The 18,650-nt window shown below is 40.6% G+C and overlaps 1 protein-coding gene across 1 annotated transcript in view; it reads left to right on the plus strand.

Moving 5' to 3' along the window:
• Positions 1–13,932, plus strand: part of LOC111154257 (rotatin) — a 163,209-nt gene extending 149,277 nt beyond the window's left edge. The window contains exons 45-49 of the mRNA XM_022513760.1: positions 2,567–2,769; positions 5,736–6,003; positions 11,406–11,509; positions 12,537–12,606; positions 13,520–13,932. Coding sequence (XP_022369468.1) covers positions 2,567–2,769; positions 5,736–6,003; positions 11,406–11,509; positions 12,537–12,606; positions 13,520–13,605 — 731 coding nt within the window. The 3' untranslated portion in view covers positions 13,606–13,932. The remainder of the gene's footprint in view (positions 1–2,566; positions 2,770–5,735; positions 6,004–11,405; positions 11,510–12,536; positions 12,607–13,519) is intronic.
• The last annotated feature ends 4,718 nt before the right edge of the window (positions 13,933–18,650 follow it).

The raw sequence follows: 18,650 nt of genomic DNA on the forward strand, positions 1-18,650 counted from the left end.
AAGAGCCATTAGACAGCTCAGGGAATAGAGGGGGAAGATACTTGCCTGGTTATATGGCAGTGAGAAATTGAATTTAGTAGGAAAATTGAGAGAGTGAAAATTATGATGTAAAACTTTAAAAACCAAATAAAGGTCTTCAGCAGATGAATGGATAAAGAAGATATGGTCCATATATACAATAGAATATTACTCAGCCCTCAGAAAGGATGAATACCCAACTTTTGTATCAACATGGATGGGACTGGAGGAGATTATGCTGAGTGAAATAAGTCAAGCAGAGAAAGTCAATTATCATATGGTTTCACTTACTTGTGGAGCATAAGGAATAACAGAGGACATTAGGAGAAGGAAAGGAAAACTGAATTGGGGTAAATTGGAGGAGGGGATGAACTGTGAGAAACAAACTGAGGGTTTTGGAAAGGAGGGGGATGGAGGATGGGTGAGCCTGGTGGTGGGTATTAAGGAAGACACGTATTGCGTGGAGCACTGGATGTGGTGCATAAACAATGAATCTTGGAACACTGAAAAAATAAAATAAAATAAAAAAGGTTAAAACTTTTATAGATTTTAGAGTAGGAGCTGGCATGATGAAACGTAGCTCTGGATACAGTTGGCCTTGTGATAACTGGTGTCATTGGGACACCTCTTTTCATGCCTTTACCAGGTGTTTTATTGAGAAGCTGCTGAGGGCCATGCATTGTTAGAGACCGAGAGCTAAGAATGAGCCAAGGCAAGGTTGGGAGTGATTTGAGAAAAGAGGAGGAGGAGGTGTGAAGTAGCTGTTTGAGCTGAGGGAAAGAAAACCTGCTCTGGAGGTGAAGTAGGATTGCTGGCAGTATTCATTTCCCCGTGGAAACTCGGGGTCATACATGTAAGGTCTGGTCAGCAAGAGCGCGAGCTTTCATCTAGCCACCATTCAGCAGCTCAGCATCTGGGTTCTCCAAACATGGAAAGATATGCAGAGAAAGGACTGGAACTCAAAACAGTTTGGAGTCCATCTCATCACTACCATGTGCTTGATGGTCAGACATGGGCCTCCACCCCAGCTCTGGGCTGTCTGTTCCTGGAGCCCACTCAGCTTGTCTCTCCCCAGCAGGAACCGATGACACAGACTTTCAAGTTTTTAATGCCTGAACTTTCACTGTGGTGTATGGAGTGAGCCATAGCACAGAATTTCCTTGTTTTTGTTCTGTCACTGACTTTCTCGTTCTCACTTCTGCTTGGACAGTCTCCTGTGGCTGTGTCCTCCAGCTCCCTGCCCCTGACAGGACGGCCGGTGCAGTAGACCATCTGCCCGGTGCTGCATCTGCGCCTTGTCCTTCTTCACCGGCCTTCACGCCTTAGTTGAGAGTTTAGGGAAGGAAGCGGGAAAGAAGAATCAGTCGCTAAATATCGAGCAAAAGAAACATTTTTTGAGTCTTTTGAAACTATAATCTATGTTAGTTTTATACTTAAAATTGATGTAAATATAAGATTGTGGTTAGGTTCCTAGATCAAGGAAGAAACCTTTTATTTTCCTATCTCGTTTGTTTTCAGGCATCATTTAGTGGATTTAATAGAAACCTTGCTGTTTGGTTACTGCTATGTAGTGTGAGTAGAGGAAAGATCACTATATTATTTGTGTCTCCTTGCCTTTTATGACTTTATCTTGCAGAATGTATTTGATTCTGATCTAGTTATACATAGGCTGGCCTCCTTGCATGGACTTTCATAAGTTAATTTTCTTTAGATTTATGTTATAATACAGTGAGATGAATTTCTAATTCTTTTATGATTATTTTACTCCCATGATAAATCCGTATGGTTGTTTAATTTATTGAGAAAACACTGGACCTGGAAAACCAGTTGATGCCACTGCTGGCTCTTTGTGCTTATGAGCTGTGTCACTCCGAGCAAGTCACTGGCTTCTGTGAGACTGTGCCCTTAGTTAGCGTACATGGCTGCTGTCATTTGTCTGTGCCCACACCCCAGCATTTTTGTGTCCCTCTTTTTTTTTTTCTTCTGTGAAATGAAGGCATTAGACCAAGTTACATTCCATTTCTAAAATTCTATTCTTCTACACAAGTCTTTCTTTAGATGTCTTTTTAAGGAACCGTTTAAAAACTTCTTGTGCATATTTTATTCTTTAAAAAAAAAATAAACTTAGTGTTTTAAAATGCCCTATTGAGATCAAGAGACCTTCAGTGAGGATGGCAGATCCATTAGACTGAATGTAGGCCTCAGCACTAGCCTTTAGTGCCCATAAGCAGGTCATAGGTTAGTGAATAAGTCATTGATGGACAGATATGCTTCACTGCTTAGGGTTATTTTTTTTTGTTTGTTTTTACTTGACAGAGACACAGCGAGAGAGGGAACACAAGCAGAGGGAGTGGGAGAGGGAGAAGCAGGCTTCCTGCTGAGCAGGGAGCCTGATATGGGGCTCCATCCCAGGACCCTGGGATCGTGACCTGAGCCGAAGGCAGCTGCTTAACAACTGAGCCACCCAGGCACCCCACTACTTAGGGTTTTTAAACTAAACAGTGAAACTAAGAAGACATTGTGATAGGCTGTTTCTTTTTTTTTTAAGGTTGCAGTTCTCTTTGTTGGTCAAGTTACGGACTACATCCGGTTCAAGCTGCGTATAGAGGAGCCCCTGGCACATCTCTGCTGGGGTGTGTCCTGAAGTTGGCTTCCCAGATGCCTCTTGAGAACACTGCAGTTCAGCAGATGGTTTTTATGTTTCTTTCAAATCTGGCCTTATCTCATGATTGTAAAGGAGTAATTCAGAAAGTAAGTACTTAATCTCTCTTTCATATCTTTTTAAAAATTAATTTATTTTAGAGAGAGAGTGCATGTGAGAGTGGAGGAGGGGGCAGAAAGAGAGAGAGAGGATATCAAGCAGACTCCCTGTGGAGCACGGAGTCTGACATGGGGCTCCATCTCACGACCCTGAGACCACGACTTGAGCTAAAATAAAGAGTCGGACTCTTAACCGACAGGCACCCAGGCATCCCCTTCATATCTTGAGAAGGATAGTAAAATAATCCTTCTAATCGAGAACATGTATGAAAAATCTGGAACTCAATTTCTATGATTAAGTTATTATGATTTCAAAACATCATATTTTAAAAGATTTTAAAAAGATTAAGAAGGTTCACTTTGTTTAAAGCCAGGTGATAGATGACACATGAAAAGTGACAGGCTAGAGTATGATCATTCCATTTCCTTTTCGTTTATCTTCTTAGCTTCTACATTATATTTTATCTCTCTAAAAATGAGGGCTTTAGAAAGACAGCTGTCTTACATTTATTTGAGATCATAAAAGTAATGTATTGGTCTTTATGTAGACCAAATTGAGCAGTAACGATTTCCGTTCAATTTACTTTGTCAAAATGGTGTGTGAAGTCATAGCCGCTTCTCCCCACTTAAAACCTAACTTCTTTATGACACAATAGGTGATGTTATCAGTCCTCTGGGTCTCCAGTGCCAAAACCTGACTTCTTATCACTGATTTTACCCTAGGGTACTTTATAGTGGATTGAATGAGTTAAACAAATTTTAATACACATGTTCAATGAGGTTATATTTAGATATGTATGAGCAGAATCCGTAATTTGGAAGATCCTTTAAGATGTGAATATGATCACATTATCTGTTATAATGTGATCTGTGGTTTGTTTCTGTTTCTTTTACATGGACGCCAAGATAAATTATGAAAGTTGACAGCATTCATAAGAATTTAGTCTCCTTTTCCTCTATTGTGTCAGCTCCCCATCCTCCACCCACCTCAAAACACCCCACTCCAACGGCAGTCTCCAAATAAATAGCAGTTATGACTAAGGAACAGTCTTTTCAGTGGTCTGTGGGAGCTAACTCAGGCTGGCTCATGAGTGTCATTGCTGATTTTCAGCAATTTTGTGACCCACTTGACATCACATTGCTATCTTGAAATCAGTCACGGTGGGAATGCTCACCCTGCGTAAGTTGGCAAAGGATGCAAATCAGGGACCCACTACTCCCACCAGAAGCAGCCATTTATTTGCTGGCATAGGGCTGGATATACATGTGAAGTCATGCTGAGGTGGCTGTGTGTGGTGCCATTTGCACTTGTGTGGGAGCACAGACTGGGAGTAGGGCTTCCTGCCACCTCCCTGTAGAGCACATGGGCAAAGTAGAATAGGAGCTCCCAAATGACTGCTAGTCTTGGGTCTGACATGTGACTTTGAACTGGAGACCTTCTTTCCCTAAGCTTCATTTGTAAACTTCTCAGGTTAAACATGATCTTGACGGTGTCTTCCACTCTCAGGCTATGTTACTGTGCTCAAGCATGTTTTGATGTATATTTCATTGGACTCTGTTTCAGGTGCGGCTCAATCAAATTGTTTTTCCTCTGCTCTAATTAGGCAACCCCTGAGCCTTCCCCTGCTGCTTTGTCATAATGAGCCCCGGGCACTATAGTTATACCTCTCCATTACTCATCCATAGGCATAGAAAAAGTAGCTAGCACTGTTGTACAGCTGGGATTCTAAAATGTCTAGTTTCTCTCCACCATGTCTAGTATAGGGAGTTGTCTAAAAGCATCTTTAGCTCTAGCAAAAAGAAAGAATGCTATAGCATATTTATAATTTAAGGAACTACCATATATTTCATCACTAGCGTCAACGCCAAATCTCCAATATCATGGCAGAATCTATCTGAACGGGAAAGGCAAGGGATAAATCTAAAAAGAATTAATTTGGACTGAGCGATGAGAAGTAGCTGTGAGTGATGGCAAGTACAGTACGAAGTGGGCCTATAGTTTTGCAGTTTGCTTTTTGCTTGGGTTGTGTTGCTAATATTTCTGTTGCTCATTTCGTTTTCGTTTTTTATTTTTTATTTTTTTAAAATTTTTATTTAAATTCCAATTAACATATACAAGGTAATACTAGTTTCAGGTATACAATATAGTGACTTAGTACTTTCTTAACCATTTCATTTTTAGACTGGGAGTCCTTCTGTGTAAAAGTGTTAAATTTACCTTATAGATTCGAGCCAGCATCTTGATTTAGGTGCAGGAGAACCCAAGAAATAGGCCTGAATAGATTATTAAGCAGGAGAGAAATGAGAGATACTCTGGACATTTGTGAACGTTCAGTGATCATATTTCTGTACCCTGATCAAAATACCTAACTGATATTTTTGGTATTCATTTCTAAGTTTACTAAGATGGCATGTAGCCATGAGAAATTATCTGTGAAGGTAAACGGTTAAAGTGAATATAAGATGTACACAGAGATTTAAAAAAAAAAAATTTTAAGAATGCTTAGATTCATTTTTCTTTAGTACTAGTAGAGCTGTTAACTGGTATCCAAGACTGATTTCGGTTTTGTTTCTTTTTCCTCCCCATAGGATAGCTTTTAATGAGCAGCAAAATTGCCAGAAGGCAGACAGAAAGAGAAAACTCAAGAGGCCTAAAATAATCCCTAAACTGAATTATCCATCCTAAATAATTAAGAGTTGACTATATGTAGTTACTTATCCATCATCAGGAAAGAATTACAAGAATTAAAATTTGAGCACTATTTTGTGCTCTTTAACTTTTTCACTTATACTTGGAAACAATATAGATGGAATATTTGGAAGGTAGGTGTTAGGAGGAAGGAGGAATTAAAGTTGTGGAAAAGAAGAGCAGAATTCTAGTTAATTGGTCTCCAAGGGACAAGGAAAGTAATGAAAAGACTCAGAAAGAAAATAATATTCTCTCTATTTACCCACAGAGTAACTTCTTACAGAACTTTCTATCTCTAACATTGCCAAAAGGAGGAAATAAGCATCTCAGTAATCTGACCATTCTTTGGTTAAAATTACTCCTGAATATATCATTTGGAGAAGACGGGCAACAAATGATCCTGAGGCTGGACGGCTGTTTAGACTTACTTACAGAGATGAGCAAATATAAGCACAAGAGCAGCCCTTCCATACCACTTCTTATCTTTCATAATATTTGCTTCAGTCCTGCCAATAAGCCCAAGATCCTGGCTAATGGTGAGTATTCACATGATCCACAGCACGCGCGTGCGCACACGCGCACACACACGCGCACGCACAGACACACGCATCTGGTTATACATGTGGTCATTCCTTGAGTATTCCATTCAGATTATAACACAGAATTGTTTTATAAATAAGTTGTCAGGTATTTATTAGGCACCACTGTGTACAAGGCCCTGTGGGAGGGTAGAGGCCGTTGGAATGAATCAGGTGTGATCTCGTCCTCAGAGGTGAACCAGACGTGGCTCCAGCCCTCCAGGGACTTCCAGGAGTCTAGACCTCAGGGTTAACAAGTCTTGCCACTGGTGGCTACACTGGATCCAGGAGGTAGCAGGGAAGAGGAGCATGGAGTGGGGTCTGTCCGGCCGCGCCCTGACTTCTCCCATCTCTCTCCCCCTCGCTCCTCTAGGTCTCTGAGCAGATGCTGCCTCAGTGAAGCCTTTCCAGACCCACCTGTCAACATGATAGTCCTCACATCCTTCTTGCTGCCTTCTCTCCTCTCCTCTCACTCTCTCCTCTGCCTGTTTTATTTTTCTCCATAGCATTATCAACAGTTGAGATACTATATGTGTTCAGCCCGTATTTGTTTATTCCTAGTCTGCCCAGCATTAGAACATTAGCTCTTATGAGGTCAAGAGGCTTTTGTCCCTTTTCTTCACGTTTCTCTGTAGCATGCGGAGTTGTGCCTGTCATAGTCAGCCCTCAGTGAGCGCCCAGTGATTGAAAGAGCTCCTGTGCGGGCTGGAGGGTTCAGAACCCACGACCATATGGTGACATTAGCCTTACAGAGACCTCGTTCTCTGAGATGTAGGACAGATGGGGGAGAGGATTCAGAAAAATTTTGAAGCAGAAGGAGGGAAATGGAAATTTCTGTTTCTGCAACCATGTGCTTTTTCTGTGAGGAGAGTGTGAATTTTATAGGAGGGAGTTTTATAAGGTTACATTGCATTGTTTTGGGGGGAAATCAGAGGTGGGGGTCTAGATTTCCACACACCTGGTGTTGGGTGCCGACCCTTGTGTGCTCACTCCAGAGTCACCTGGGGCAGCTTCCCTGGGTCTAGTTTCTACATCTGTAAAATAATCCTCTCTTGGTTTGGTAGAAATCAGTTTATAAACGCACATAAAGTACCTGTACAATTTATGGTACGTAGTTGATGCTCCAGATAGATTAGTTCTCTTTTCCTTTCATGTTTTTTACTTAATCTTTCTTTGAGGTATTTTTCCAGGACACATGGAGTTTTCTAAGTGAGTGGCAATGATTCTGCCTATTTCCTGCTGTGTATGCAGTGGTGATTCTCTTTTTCTGGTAATTATGGAATTGTTGGAAATACAGGGAGAGATTTTAGAAGCTCGGTCAGCTTTTAACTTTGCAAAATGAGCTGTGGATCTGAGCTCTGCTTTTCTGTAGTTCCTCCACTGATGCTGTGCTGGCTGCCGTCCAAAGGGTGTGCCTCAGTCCTCACGTGGGTAAAGTGAGGCCAGTGATAGGCCCTGCCTCATAGGGCAGTGCGATAGATAGGTGAGGTGTCTGTTCCCAGGCCTGCTATCACCTATTACTCGTTTTTCTCAGAAGGAGTTTTTCTTCGGGACTACTCACTACAATTTTATTATTGAGCGAGTCAGAAAAAGGATGGGCTTTAGGGAATTCAAGAAGTCTACATTTTCCCCCTGGATTTATTTTTAGCATTTCTTTGTAATAGTGATGCTCTCTCTTCCTCCTCAGCTTAAAACAGTTGGACAAACTTTTGGTAAGGAGGAGCTTCCTCAGCCCCAGAGACATGAGATCGGGGGCCTCCAAGGCAGGAATAGGAGGCAGCAACTGTGCGGTTTTTGTACGGACCTTTGAAGGCATGTCACTGCCTCCTATTTCCTGTTGGGCATCCAGAGGGAGGGCTTAGAGTCAGCTAGCTTAAAAATCTACCAGGTAAGACTGGAAAAACTCTGATCATGAGTGCCCCACCTCTGGTTTTGATGGTTAGAAATGGAGTGAGTTGTGGGGCTTGACCTTACTGTTAGAAGTAGAGCTAGAATACTCCTTATTTCTGGTAATTTCAGGCAAGGACTCCTCTGAAAACAACAAAATTATACTAGATAAAATATGTCAAAATTCACCGTTAAAAAAAAAAAAAATCAAAGAACTGAAAAGATAGTGGGAAACTCCCAGGCCAATTTTGATTGAAAGTTTATGCCTTAGACACAAAATATATGTATGAAGTATGTATTTTTTGTTTCAAGGACATTTGCCAACATTGTACGCTTGGCTTCAGTTCAGGCATGCCAAGGAATCTGGGAACAACAGTCAAGAGTGTCTAAGATGGAGAGTTCACGGGCCATCTTGTTTGTATTAAGGTAGAACTCCAAAGAACTAAGCTCTTAGGAGAAGGATGAATCAAAATTAAATTGGTCCCCCAACCCTTATTTATGTTATTATAAAGACCAGAAAAACAAGTGTGAGCATGGGCACCCCAGAGGTGTAGAGCCTGAGTGGCCTGTGACCTTGGTTTGAGACGAACCTGGAGTGACAGTGGCTCTGGGTGCTCCACACAGGCTCTCTGCCGCTCTGACGGAGGGAGGGCAAGGGCGGACTGGGCCTCAGAGAACCGCCACATGTTTTCAAAAAGTACTAACCAGAGAGTGGTGACCTGTGACCCAGCAGAGCAGGAGCTGCGGCGACGTGAGTGAGAGCCAGCAGGGGAGACACCCAGCTCGTCTGCCCAGGCTTCAGATACTGGAATTAAAGACACAGATTTAAAGATAAATTGATTTATGCCATGTTTAGATAAGTAAGTGGCCAGCCTGGAAATGTTTGCAGGAGGTAGGAAAATGGAAAATGGAAAGATTTGAAATAATAACTAAACAAGTTCTATGAATATATCTGTACCGACCATGGGAGCACAACGTGGGAGCCACTTACTGAACTCTTGTGTCTGTAAGCCCATCTGTGGTTGCGGTCTCATCATGATGTGACACACGAAATCGCATCCCGGTTGGCTTTTCTCCCAATCAGTGTATTGTCATTAAATCTAATTTGTAATATGCTGTGAAAACTGTTTCTCACCTTTATGCAAAATATAGTCATAAAACAGACCTCTTTCAGCTTTACCATTAATTCAGCTCTGGTTTGTTGCCTTTGTGGTTTTCATGGTGTAAATACTCTTAATATAGCTGATTTCAAGCTAGGAATACGACATGCCTGAATAAGTAATTAACTCAGTTATATTAAGAAGAAAGGTAAAAAGTATTTAAAACTCATCATTTACTACTTACTAGCTACATTTTACTGTTATCTAGTCTCTTGAAGTTATTTATAGGTATATATGGGTGCTCCCTTCATACCTATTAAACTTTAATTAAAATTTTTAAAAAATTTAAATCCAGTAATTAACATATAATATATTATTTGTTTCAGGGATATAGGCCTGTGATTCATCAGTCTTATATAATACCCAGTGCTCATTACAACATATACCCTCCCCAAAGTCCATCACCCATTTATCCCATCCCCCTCCTCGCCTCCCCTCCAGCGACCCTCAGTTTATTTCCTATGATTAGGAGTCTCTTATGGTTTGTCTCCCTCTCTGGTTTCATCTTATTTCATTTTTTCCTCTCTTCCCCTATGATCCTCTGCCTGGTTTCTTAGATTCCACATACCAGTGAGATCATATGATAATTGTCTTTCTCTGATTGACTTATTTTCTTAGTGTAATATTCTGTAGTTCCATCCAGGTTGTTGCAAATGGGAAGATTTCAATTTTTTTGATGGCTGCATAATATTCCATTGTAGATATACCCCACATCTTCTTTATCCATTCATTGGTTAATGGACTACCCATTAGTTAAAAATGTTTAATGTGCCTTTTTTGTATGCATGCTGTATTTCACAGTAAAACATATTTTTTTAAATTGACCTAGTTACATCATCATTGGGGACACCATATTAATTGATCTATATATGTACTTTATTAAAAATGCCTAAGAGATAGTAACTGGTGAAGGGAGTTATTATAAACTCACTTAGATTATAGCTTATATGTTCTGAGTGTTTAGTACACTGTGTAAAAATATCACTTGATGATACTCAGAGAATCACCTGGGAACCACCCTTTCATTTCATGATGTGCCCTAAGAGTGCCAGCTGCCACCTACAACCTCACATAACAAATTTCATCAGATAACTATTTATATAGGCTAGTTAGGGAAAGTTAGGGTACAGGAAAAGCAAGGGAAACTAGGGAAGGTGGAGGTGTGGTAAGGAGTAGGGGTAGTTGGCAGGAAAGTTCAGCACCTGTATGTACCTTCCACACTATCCCTCAACTATACAGAAGTTACTTTATGCAGCAGCTTTTTTTTTCTCCGTAGAACATTTAAAATTTCTTTAAAAACTAAACAGAATTACCAAAACAGCATTTTTGTTGCTTTAGTTATGGAATCTTTCATCCAGATAGTATTTATTAAGGGCCTAAAATAAACTGGCACTAGGGTTGAAATATTCATCAGTGAGCAGACGCACGTTTTGCCCTCAACCAGGTTACGGTGTAATGAGACGCATGTAGTAGAACGAGGAGTGGTTCTACATGCTGAGAGTTCCCATAGCAACCCTTGAGAATGCTACATGTTTTTAAACATACATTTGAGAGGAAAAGTAATTTTATACAATTTAGTGATATATATAAAAATAAGTAATAAGATAGGTTCATATATTGGTCTGAAACACCCTGACAGTTTCCTTGGGACTGAACTTTGCATCTTCACGTAAACAATTAGGCTACTACAGATAATTTGTAAGTCTTGATTTCATACTCTGGCTAGCTTTGCAAAAAGGGGACATATCTCGTGTGTTGATATGCCTTTAAATTACTTTTTCCTCTGACATATACATACATGAAAACATTTCTCTAAAATGCTTAGTCCTTTTTTAAAAAGCTTAACTAATTTCATATTTCTTGATTATTGTTTTATATGGTAACCCATGCTGTTGATGTTCTTATAATAGTCTTTATAATTTATCATAAGAGCAAATCTGTTCTCCTGCACATCAAAATGTGAGCTATAATTGAACAGCTCCTTTATACGACTCTTTGTGTAATTACTTACTTCTCCACTATTGTTGTTTAAATGAATGTGTTGTTGTTGAATTAGGGCCAAAAAAATTAGGCTGCCACGGCTTCCCTGACTGTTCTATGCCTGTCATGAAAATAATTTGTTTTGAGGTTGTCCTCCCACACATAGTCAGTGTCCTCCCCTCATAGTCTAGTGATGTCCTCCCATCATAGTCTAGTGATACCAACTTTGTGTGTGTTCCGATGGGGGAAAAGGGAGTATCTGACTAGTCCAAGATCAGAATACATTGTAATGTCTGGGACTGAACTTTTTTTTTCTCATGTGTTTATTATTAGAAAAAGTCATTAGTGTGCTAGCTGCCTGTCTGGAAAGTGAGAACCAAAATGCTCAGAGGATTGGAGCAGCTGCGCTTTGGGCTCTGATTCACAATTATCAAAAGGTCAGTTTTTAAAGTCCTTGTTCTAGCCGAGGGCAAACACCGAGGCTCTGAGGGTACATCCAGGGATGCTGGCGGAGCATCAGCAAGGGAGAAAAAGTGAACTCAAAGACCTTGTTGTCTTGTGCATTTATACAATTAGTGAGCCATCAGTTGAAATCTTTTTCATTTAATTAACAGGAGGCCTCATTTCAAAAAGGTGTCTCTTTGGGGTGAATTTTCCCTGTCAGTATAAATCGATTTGGCATACTGATTTAATACTAGTATAGATCGTTTCTGCTAAAAGATGTATCAAGGAAAAATGCATCCTGAAATAAAACCAGATAATGGAGTTTTACCCAGCTGTGTGATTCCTCTTGGTCTAGCCTGTGCTATTACCGAGTTTTGAGAAAACTTGGTTCTTGTGAGGCTGCAGCCCAGGACCAGCCTCACGGGAGCGATCCGCAGGTGCGGACCTGTCCTTGCTCTCCCTGGCCTTTCGGCTTCTCTTTGACTGCAGACATCTCGTTCCTGAGAGAAATGCCTTCGTATGTCTAGCAGTCAAGTAGTGGGCAAGTGACAGACCATGCTGGGATCGACACTGTCCCCGAATGGTGCTCGTGGCTGGCTGTCCCGTGTCTGTGCTGTCGCTTTCACTGTGGTCCCCAGGGCTTAGCACAGGAGTTGACGCTCTGCAGTTACTCTGCAGTTACAACTGGTACTGTTTGATACGCTTCATCTGAAATCTGGGCTTTGAGGGCATATGGAATATTGAAACCAAGACTGAGTCTTCCTTTAAGACTTGAGGTTAGGGGAGAAGGGCAGGGAGAGAAGCACATGGAGCTCCAGAGAAAGGAGTGAGTTAGGGAGGGAAGGATGTGGGTGACAGCACAGTGAGATGTGCTCAGTCGTTATTCCCTAGCTCCGTCGTTACCTTCGTAGTACTCTGCTGAATGCTGTGCTCAGCACTGGCAGCATTAGCACTGTGGTACCCTGATCCGCAGCATATGGGAATAAATCTAGTTAATGGATTGCTCTGTGTTACCTGCAGGCAAAAACAACTTTGAAAAATCCATCAATAAAGAGAAGAGTGGATGAAGCATATTCCTTAGCAAAGAAAAGTAAGTTCTGTTATGAGAGAGATTACGGTTAAACTTGGAAGCTATTAAGCGGATTCCCTGATTAACGAATATTGGATACTTCACAGCAAGATGATGTTTTCTACACTGATGTTTGAAGAGCTTTTTTATTGAAGCACTATAAAATGTGCTGATATCTGGTCCCTACTTTTCATTTATGTCACCTTTTTAAATAATAAATTGTTTTGATAGATGAAGGTTTGAGATATAATTTCTTAAAATATGTCTTTGATCTTTCTCCAATTCGTTTTCTTTTTCATGCACTAAACTTCCTTTGCCAGTGGCTACCTCTGTGCTGTAATGTGTTCTGAGGTGATAAGAACTGGGCCCAATTAGAATTGACCTTGAACAGAAAACTTTGATCTAACATCAGGTAGTTGAATTACAGTCTTCCGAGAACAGATCGAGTTGCCCCTCTATCCTCTCAGCCCGGTGATGTGATCATGATAGGAGGCAGGGTTTTCTTTTCATGGTTCCTTATTCATTTTAAGTGACACTAGTTTTCAGTGAGCATTATTCTTTGAACACTTTTTATGCTAAAGCACTGTATTGTGTCTTTCTTGTACTGTACTAAGTCTGTTATTAATTTGTGCTTTTATAGCCTGATTTTTTATAAGTGGTTTGTGGATTTTTCAGTTTGTTTCTCACTGTGACCGTGAGTTTCTAGAGGTAGTTATGTTAGAATTTGTGCATTTGAGGGATGATACGTACATAAAGCAAGGCATTCTTGTGGGGCTGTAGGTAATGGCAGCCATTATGGAGGTATATTGATGTTTGTTTATACTTTCTGGCTATAAAAAGCTAAAAATAAAAATAAATAGAAATTGTCTGTTCTCAAGTGCAGTACTAAATTTAATAAACTTATTTTTCCATACTCTTTATTATTCTCTCTCAGCTTTCTCAAACTCAGAAGAAACCCCTCTAAATGCCTATTACTTGAAATGTCTTGAAAACCTCGTTCAGCTTCTTAACTCTTCCTGAGTGATGTGAGAGTCTCCTGCCTGAGACTGATGGCCGCCAGACAGGTGAGCCAACTTAGAAGCAAGCTCTGTGTAGCCACTGTTACCTGGAGACATGCTAAATCCCTGCAGGGTGCCGTGCCCTTCCTGCCTGACGAGAAGCAGACGGGGACATCTCAGCTCTGTCCCTTCGTACCAGCTCTCTGTGAGTAAGAGCAGCTGACAAGAAGATGATGGACAAAGGACATGGAAAGTTTTGGGAACATAAACATTTTTACCTTTTTCTATGCAATTTGCTTTGTAAAATCTTATTTAACAGTTATTTAATAAAATATTTTTAGAAACAAAATTGCTGCTTGCAGACTTTTATCAGTCTCATGAATATAAATTTTAGTAACTGGAAGAAGACAGGATGTTCTGATTTCCTTTATTTCCTTAAATTTTTACATGGAATTTGGCTCTTGTCAGTACAAATCCTTGTTTCTCAAACCTTTGTATTGCCCAGAGCATACACATTGGTAAAGAGATATTTGTATATAAATGTCTATAATTTTGTCAGTAGCTTCTTTATGCAGTTTTTAATGATATTAACTGATTTCCCTATGACTTATAAATCTGCTATGTTTTATTATTTTCACCTTTCGACTTCTGAAATGCTGTGTAATAAAGAAGGAAGAGGGGCGCCTGGGTGGCTCAGTGGGTTAAAGCCTCTGCCTTCGGCTCAGGTCATGATCCCAGGGTCCTGGGATCGAGCCCCGCATCGGGCTCTCTGCTCAGCGGGGAGCCTGCTTCCTCCTCTCTCTCTGCCTGCCTCTCTGTCTACTTGTGATCTCTGTCTGTCAAATAAATAAATAAAATCTTTAAAAAAAAAAATAAAGAAGGAAGAAATGAATTTACGATCAGGTAGGCCTAGGTTCAAATTCTAGCTCAGCCCAAAACATCACAAAGAATAAGACTTAGAAAAATCTAGCAGGAATAAGTTCTGTCAAATATTCATCATGTAATAACTCTTAGTGAACATTAATTTTGAACTGAGAAATTACACCAATGTCATTTAAGTACTGATCAATTACAGCAGTTTTCTCAACCCTTTTGAGAGAAAGAAAATTGTGTCTAAGAAAAGAAAAACACATCGCTATACACATTATTTACACATATACAGCTGTATACACTCATTATTTAGGGGAACATTTTCTAACTGAATTGTGGTTAACAAAAAAATAACATTTTTAAAACGCTTTAGCAAATTGCTATCATCACGAAAACAAGGCCAGTGATTTTATTTAAGATAGAAGCATGACGGCAGAATAGATGTTAAATATTGAAATAGAAGCAGATAAATTTGGGGTCTGAAAATTATTGATTAGAGATCTTAACAGTAGATCTAGGAAGTTAAGAATTTCCTAGACAGCCTAAGTTAATTCAAAGAAATGGACATGCCGATACTCTGAAAATTTCACCAATTCTGAGAGCAGGAATCAGGAATTATTTCTACCTTTTCTCCTGGTTTCTTATATTCTGTGCCATTTTCTTGGTATTACCTTATAAGTTCTCACAGATGAATAATAGCATGGATTTCTTTGTAACTTTCATGTAAAGAGCTCTTCCTATGTCATGGGCACTATTCTGAGAATGTTCAGTATTTAGCCTGTCTGCCTATGCTTGCTGCCTCCTTTTCTTTTCTGATTGGAATTTCTGTCTTTGTATTTGGATATTATAACTACCGGTTTTTCTACAAAAATCAGATCTCTCCAGGGAAGTGATCCTTTCCTTTGTCGTTCATTGATTGATTAATTGACCTATCAGAGTATCCTTTGCCTCGTATCTTTGAAATCAGGAAGAGTTGTAATTGCCTCTCTTCCCTAGCAGTTCAGGGTCCTGAACACAGTACCCTGTGTGGGGGAATTTGTAGTACAGCAGCTTGAACCACTCAGGGATGTCACCTGCCTCTGCTCAGAGGAGCAGAGCTAATGGCTACAGGAAAAGTCGCAGTGTCCCCTGTTGGTGTCCAGAGACTCAAGCCTCAGAGGCAGGTAGTGTTCCTGGTCCTGGACGGCAGGCCTTTCCATCTGTGTCTCTTCAGATTGTTTCCAGCCAGCCAGGGGGGAAACTAGTAAGCAGAAAATTCCCAAGGTCACCGGCCCACTATTTGAGCAGCTACTGTGGCACTAACTTGACCCACCAGCATCAGAATCCCCTAGGATGTTTGTTGCAATGCACATTCCTGGATCCACTGAGACGGAGTCGTAGGCCCATGTCCAGAAGACTTGTTAGTGGGCTCCCCAGGTGACCTTTACTCTCACCACAGTTTGAGAACCAATAATTAATCCCCCTGATTTTACAGAAAACTGCTTAAACATGAAAATGATTCAACATTACTCAACTACTTACTGATGAAATCTGACTTGAATCTGGGTGTCTTGCATGCTAGTCAAGTGCTTTTTCTATCACACATCCCCAGTGTGAGCAGAGATTCAGAAAACTGGTGTAGCGACAAGTTCCTGCCTCATGGTCTCCCAGTTTCCCCTGGCCTTTTTGGTTGCTTGGGTTAGTTTTGCGTGTGTTCTATGCATGCACACCAAGCCTGTACCTTTTTAACCAGGGTGTGCAGGCATTGATACGGAAGCTTCTGAATTTAAGACCAGTTGAGCAGTTTGCAGGAGGAGGCAACCTTTGGTTTCAAAAATGGAGGAAACAAGTAGAATACTTAGGAGACCTAGCTGGAGACTTTTCATTCTCTTCCTAAAATCACTTTCCTCAAAAATGAATCACTGGATGTGTTTTTCTTTGGTTTTCTGTAAAGGATGAAGTGGAAAATAGAATTTGCCTGTTTAACTGCAGGCCATCAATTTTCCTTTGTAGTATTAAATACACTCATCATCCGTAGTACTCTTACATCATTAGTCTTTGTGGCTGTACCTTGTTTACCCCCATTTCCTGAAATCTGCTTTTTGATTCATGATGTTCCACAAATGGGGCAGACTGATGGATAGGAATAATGGATTAGCATCCCTGCTCTTGCCATGGCCAGGTGTGCAAAGGGTTCTCTCAGGGAAGGAGAGAGCTTGACGGGGTGGTTAAGGGTATTGGGCTCTGGAGCCATATGGGCCTGGTGTCAACCCTGGCTTCATCCCTGCACATCCCTGGGGCAGCCTTGAGGTCATTTCTTCTGCTGTACTGGGGAAAAGGTTGCCTGCCTCGTAAACCTGCGGAGAGGTTGGAGTGCCCAGCATAGTACCTAGAACATAGTTGATTATCCCTTGGATGTTATCAGTGATTAATTATTCTTATATAGTTCTCAAAAATTGATCTCTCCCTCATTAAAACATTAAATCTTTTGTGTCCTTGCAACCCTCCTGTTTCTTTGGGGAGGGGAATAGGCTGGGAAGTGAGTTATGTTGTCAAAACTGAGGTTTCCACATTCCAAAAGGATTGTTGGTTTCTAGTGGGGATGTGTTCCCAGTCTTAGGTCACTGAGCTCATGGACACTCACCAAGTCATCATGGAAAGCCTAAGTCTTACAAAGCACTGTGTGGAGGTAAGGATACCTGGGTGGACGTGGTACATTTTATTCTGCTTGTCAGGTTTTCTGGATTGACGGTGAGGTGGTGAAATATTGCTTTTCCCCAATTTGACTTGAAAAATACAAGAAATATAAACAGCATCCAAAAGAAACCCGTAGCTTACAGAATCCATCATTTAGGGGATAGCCATTTTCTTCTGTCTGCGAGTTGTTGACCTGTGATCCAGACAGTCAAGGGGATTGGATGATTAAATGCTATTGTTTCTGTGAATGGGCAACTTAAGAGTTTATTCTTCCTAAGTTTAAAGTATTCTTCATGGGAAATTCCTTATAAAATTCAAATAGTAAGTCAGCTGGGACTGAGTGAGAGTATGCTGGGCCTCAAGGCTCAGGATGTACGAAAGACTCTGCCAAAACCCCAGGATTCTGAGATTTGGCAGCAAGACATGATGAGCTCAGTGTGATCCTGTTTTAAATTTTCCCAACAATGTTCATCTTTGCGTTTCTTTTGCCTCTTCTGCATTTGAGAAATCTGCTTCAGAAAAAAAAATGTTCTTTTAAAATAATGTTTCACAAAAGATCCATAAGGTAACATTCAATAAGTTTCTTTTTAACTAATTTGGCATGAAAGCCAAGAGAAAAATTTGTGTTTTAAGGTAGACTCCAAGGAACAAAATCTTTCATGCATTTCTCCTCCTCTAATGTCTTTCCCTGTGGTTTTACCTCTACCCGTGGCTGTGCGTTTGGAGCGTCTGTGCCCCATTTGGTTCATCGGGGCAGCAATTCTCCGCATTCTGGTGGCAAGCAGATTGCTTGCAGTTCTGGACAAATTCTGAAAACATGATTTCCTCAGATACTCTATTAGAACATTCTTCCCTTGCCTTGCCTTGCCTTGCCTTGCCATGCAAAGAGCTTATAAAAAGACAGATTATAAAATGGAGAACTACTACTTATAAACATTTTCTGATGAAACTCATAAAGATTGGATTGCAAAGAATCAGTTTATGGATATGATACCTGATTATACTTTTTATCTGTTAGGGAAAGCCATGATTGCAACAGAGTAGAAAATATAAAGTAATAATGGCTTCAGGGAGCACCCGGGTGGCGCAGTCACTTAAGTGTCAGATTCTTGGTCACCTCAGGTTGTGATCTCAGGGTCACAAAATTGAGCCCCCACGTTGGCTCTGAGCTCAGCACAGAGTCTGCTTGATTCTCTCTCTCTGCCCAACACCCCCCCATGCACTCTCTCTTTAAAATTAAAATAATAATAATAATAATGGCTTTAGCAAAAGAGGATTTTCTTTTTCTTTTATTCTATTATGTTGGGTTTTTTCCCACATGTAGGAAGCCCCCAGGGGGCCATTCCTATGTTGACAGTATCCTCAGGGACTCAAGTCGTCCTTCTGTTCTGTCTCTGATAGCACACTTCCTTCAGCAAGTTACCTCATGAATGTTAGAAGGGAAAAGGGTGGAAGAAGATGTCCACAGCCGTCTGTTGTCCTTTTAAGGAGCCTTTCTATAAAAACCACTCCAACAACCTG

The sequence above is a fragment of the Enhydra lutris genome, unplaced genomic scaffold (assembly GCF_002288905.1).
Source record: "Enhydra lutris kenyoni isolate GAN:26980312 unplaced genomic scaffold, ASM228890v2 scaffoldscaffold36, whole genome shotgun sequence".
NCBI classification, from domain to species: domain Eukaryota; kingdom Metazoa; phylum Chordata; class Mammalia; order Carnivora; family Mustelidae; genus Enhydra; species Enhydra lutris.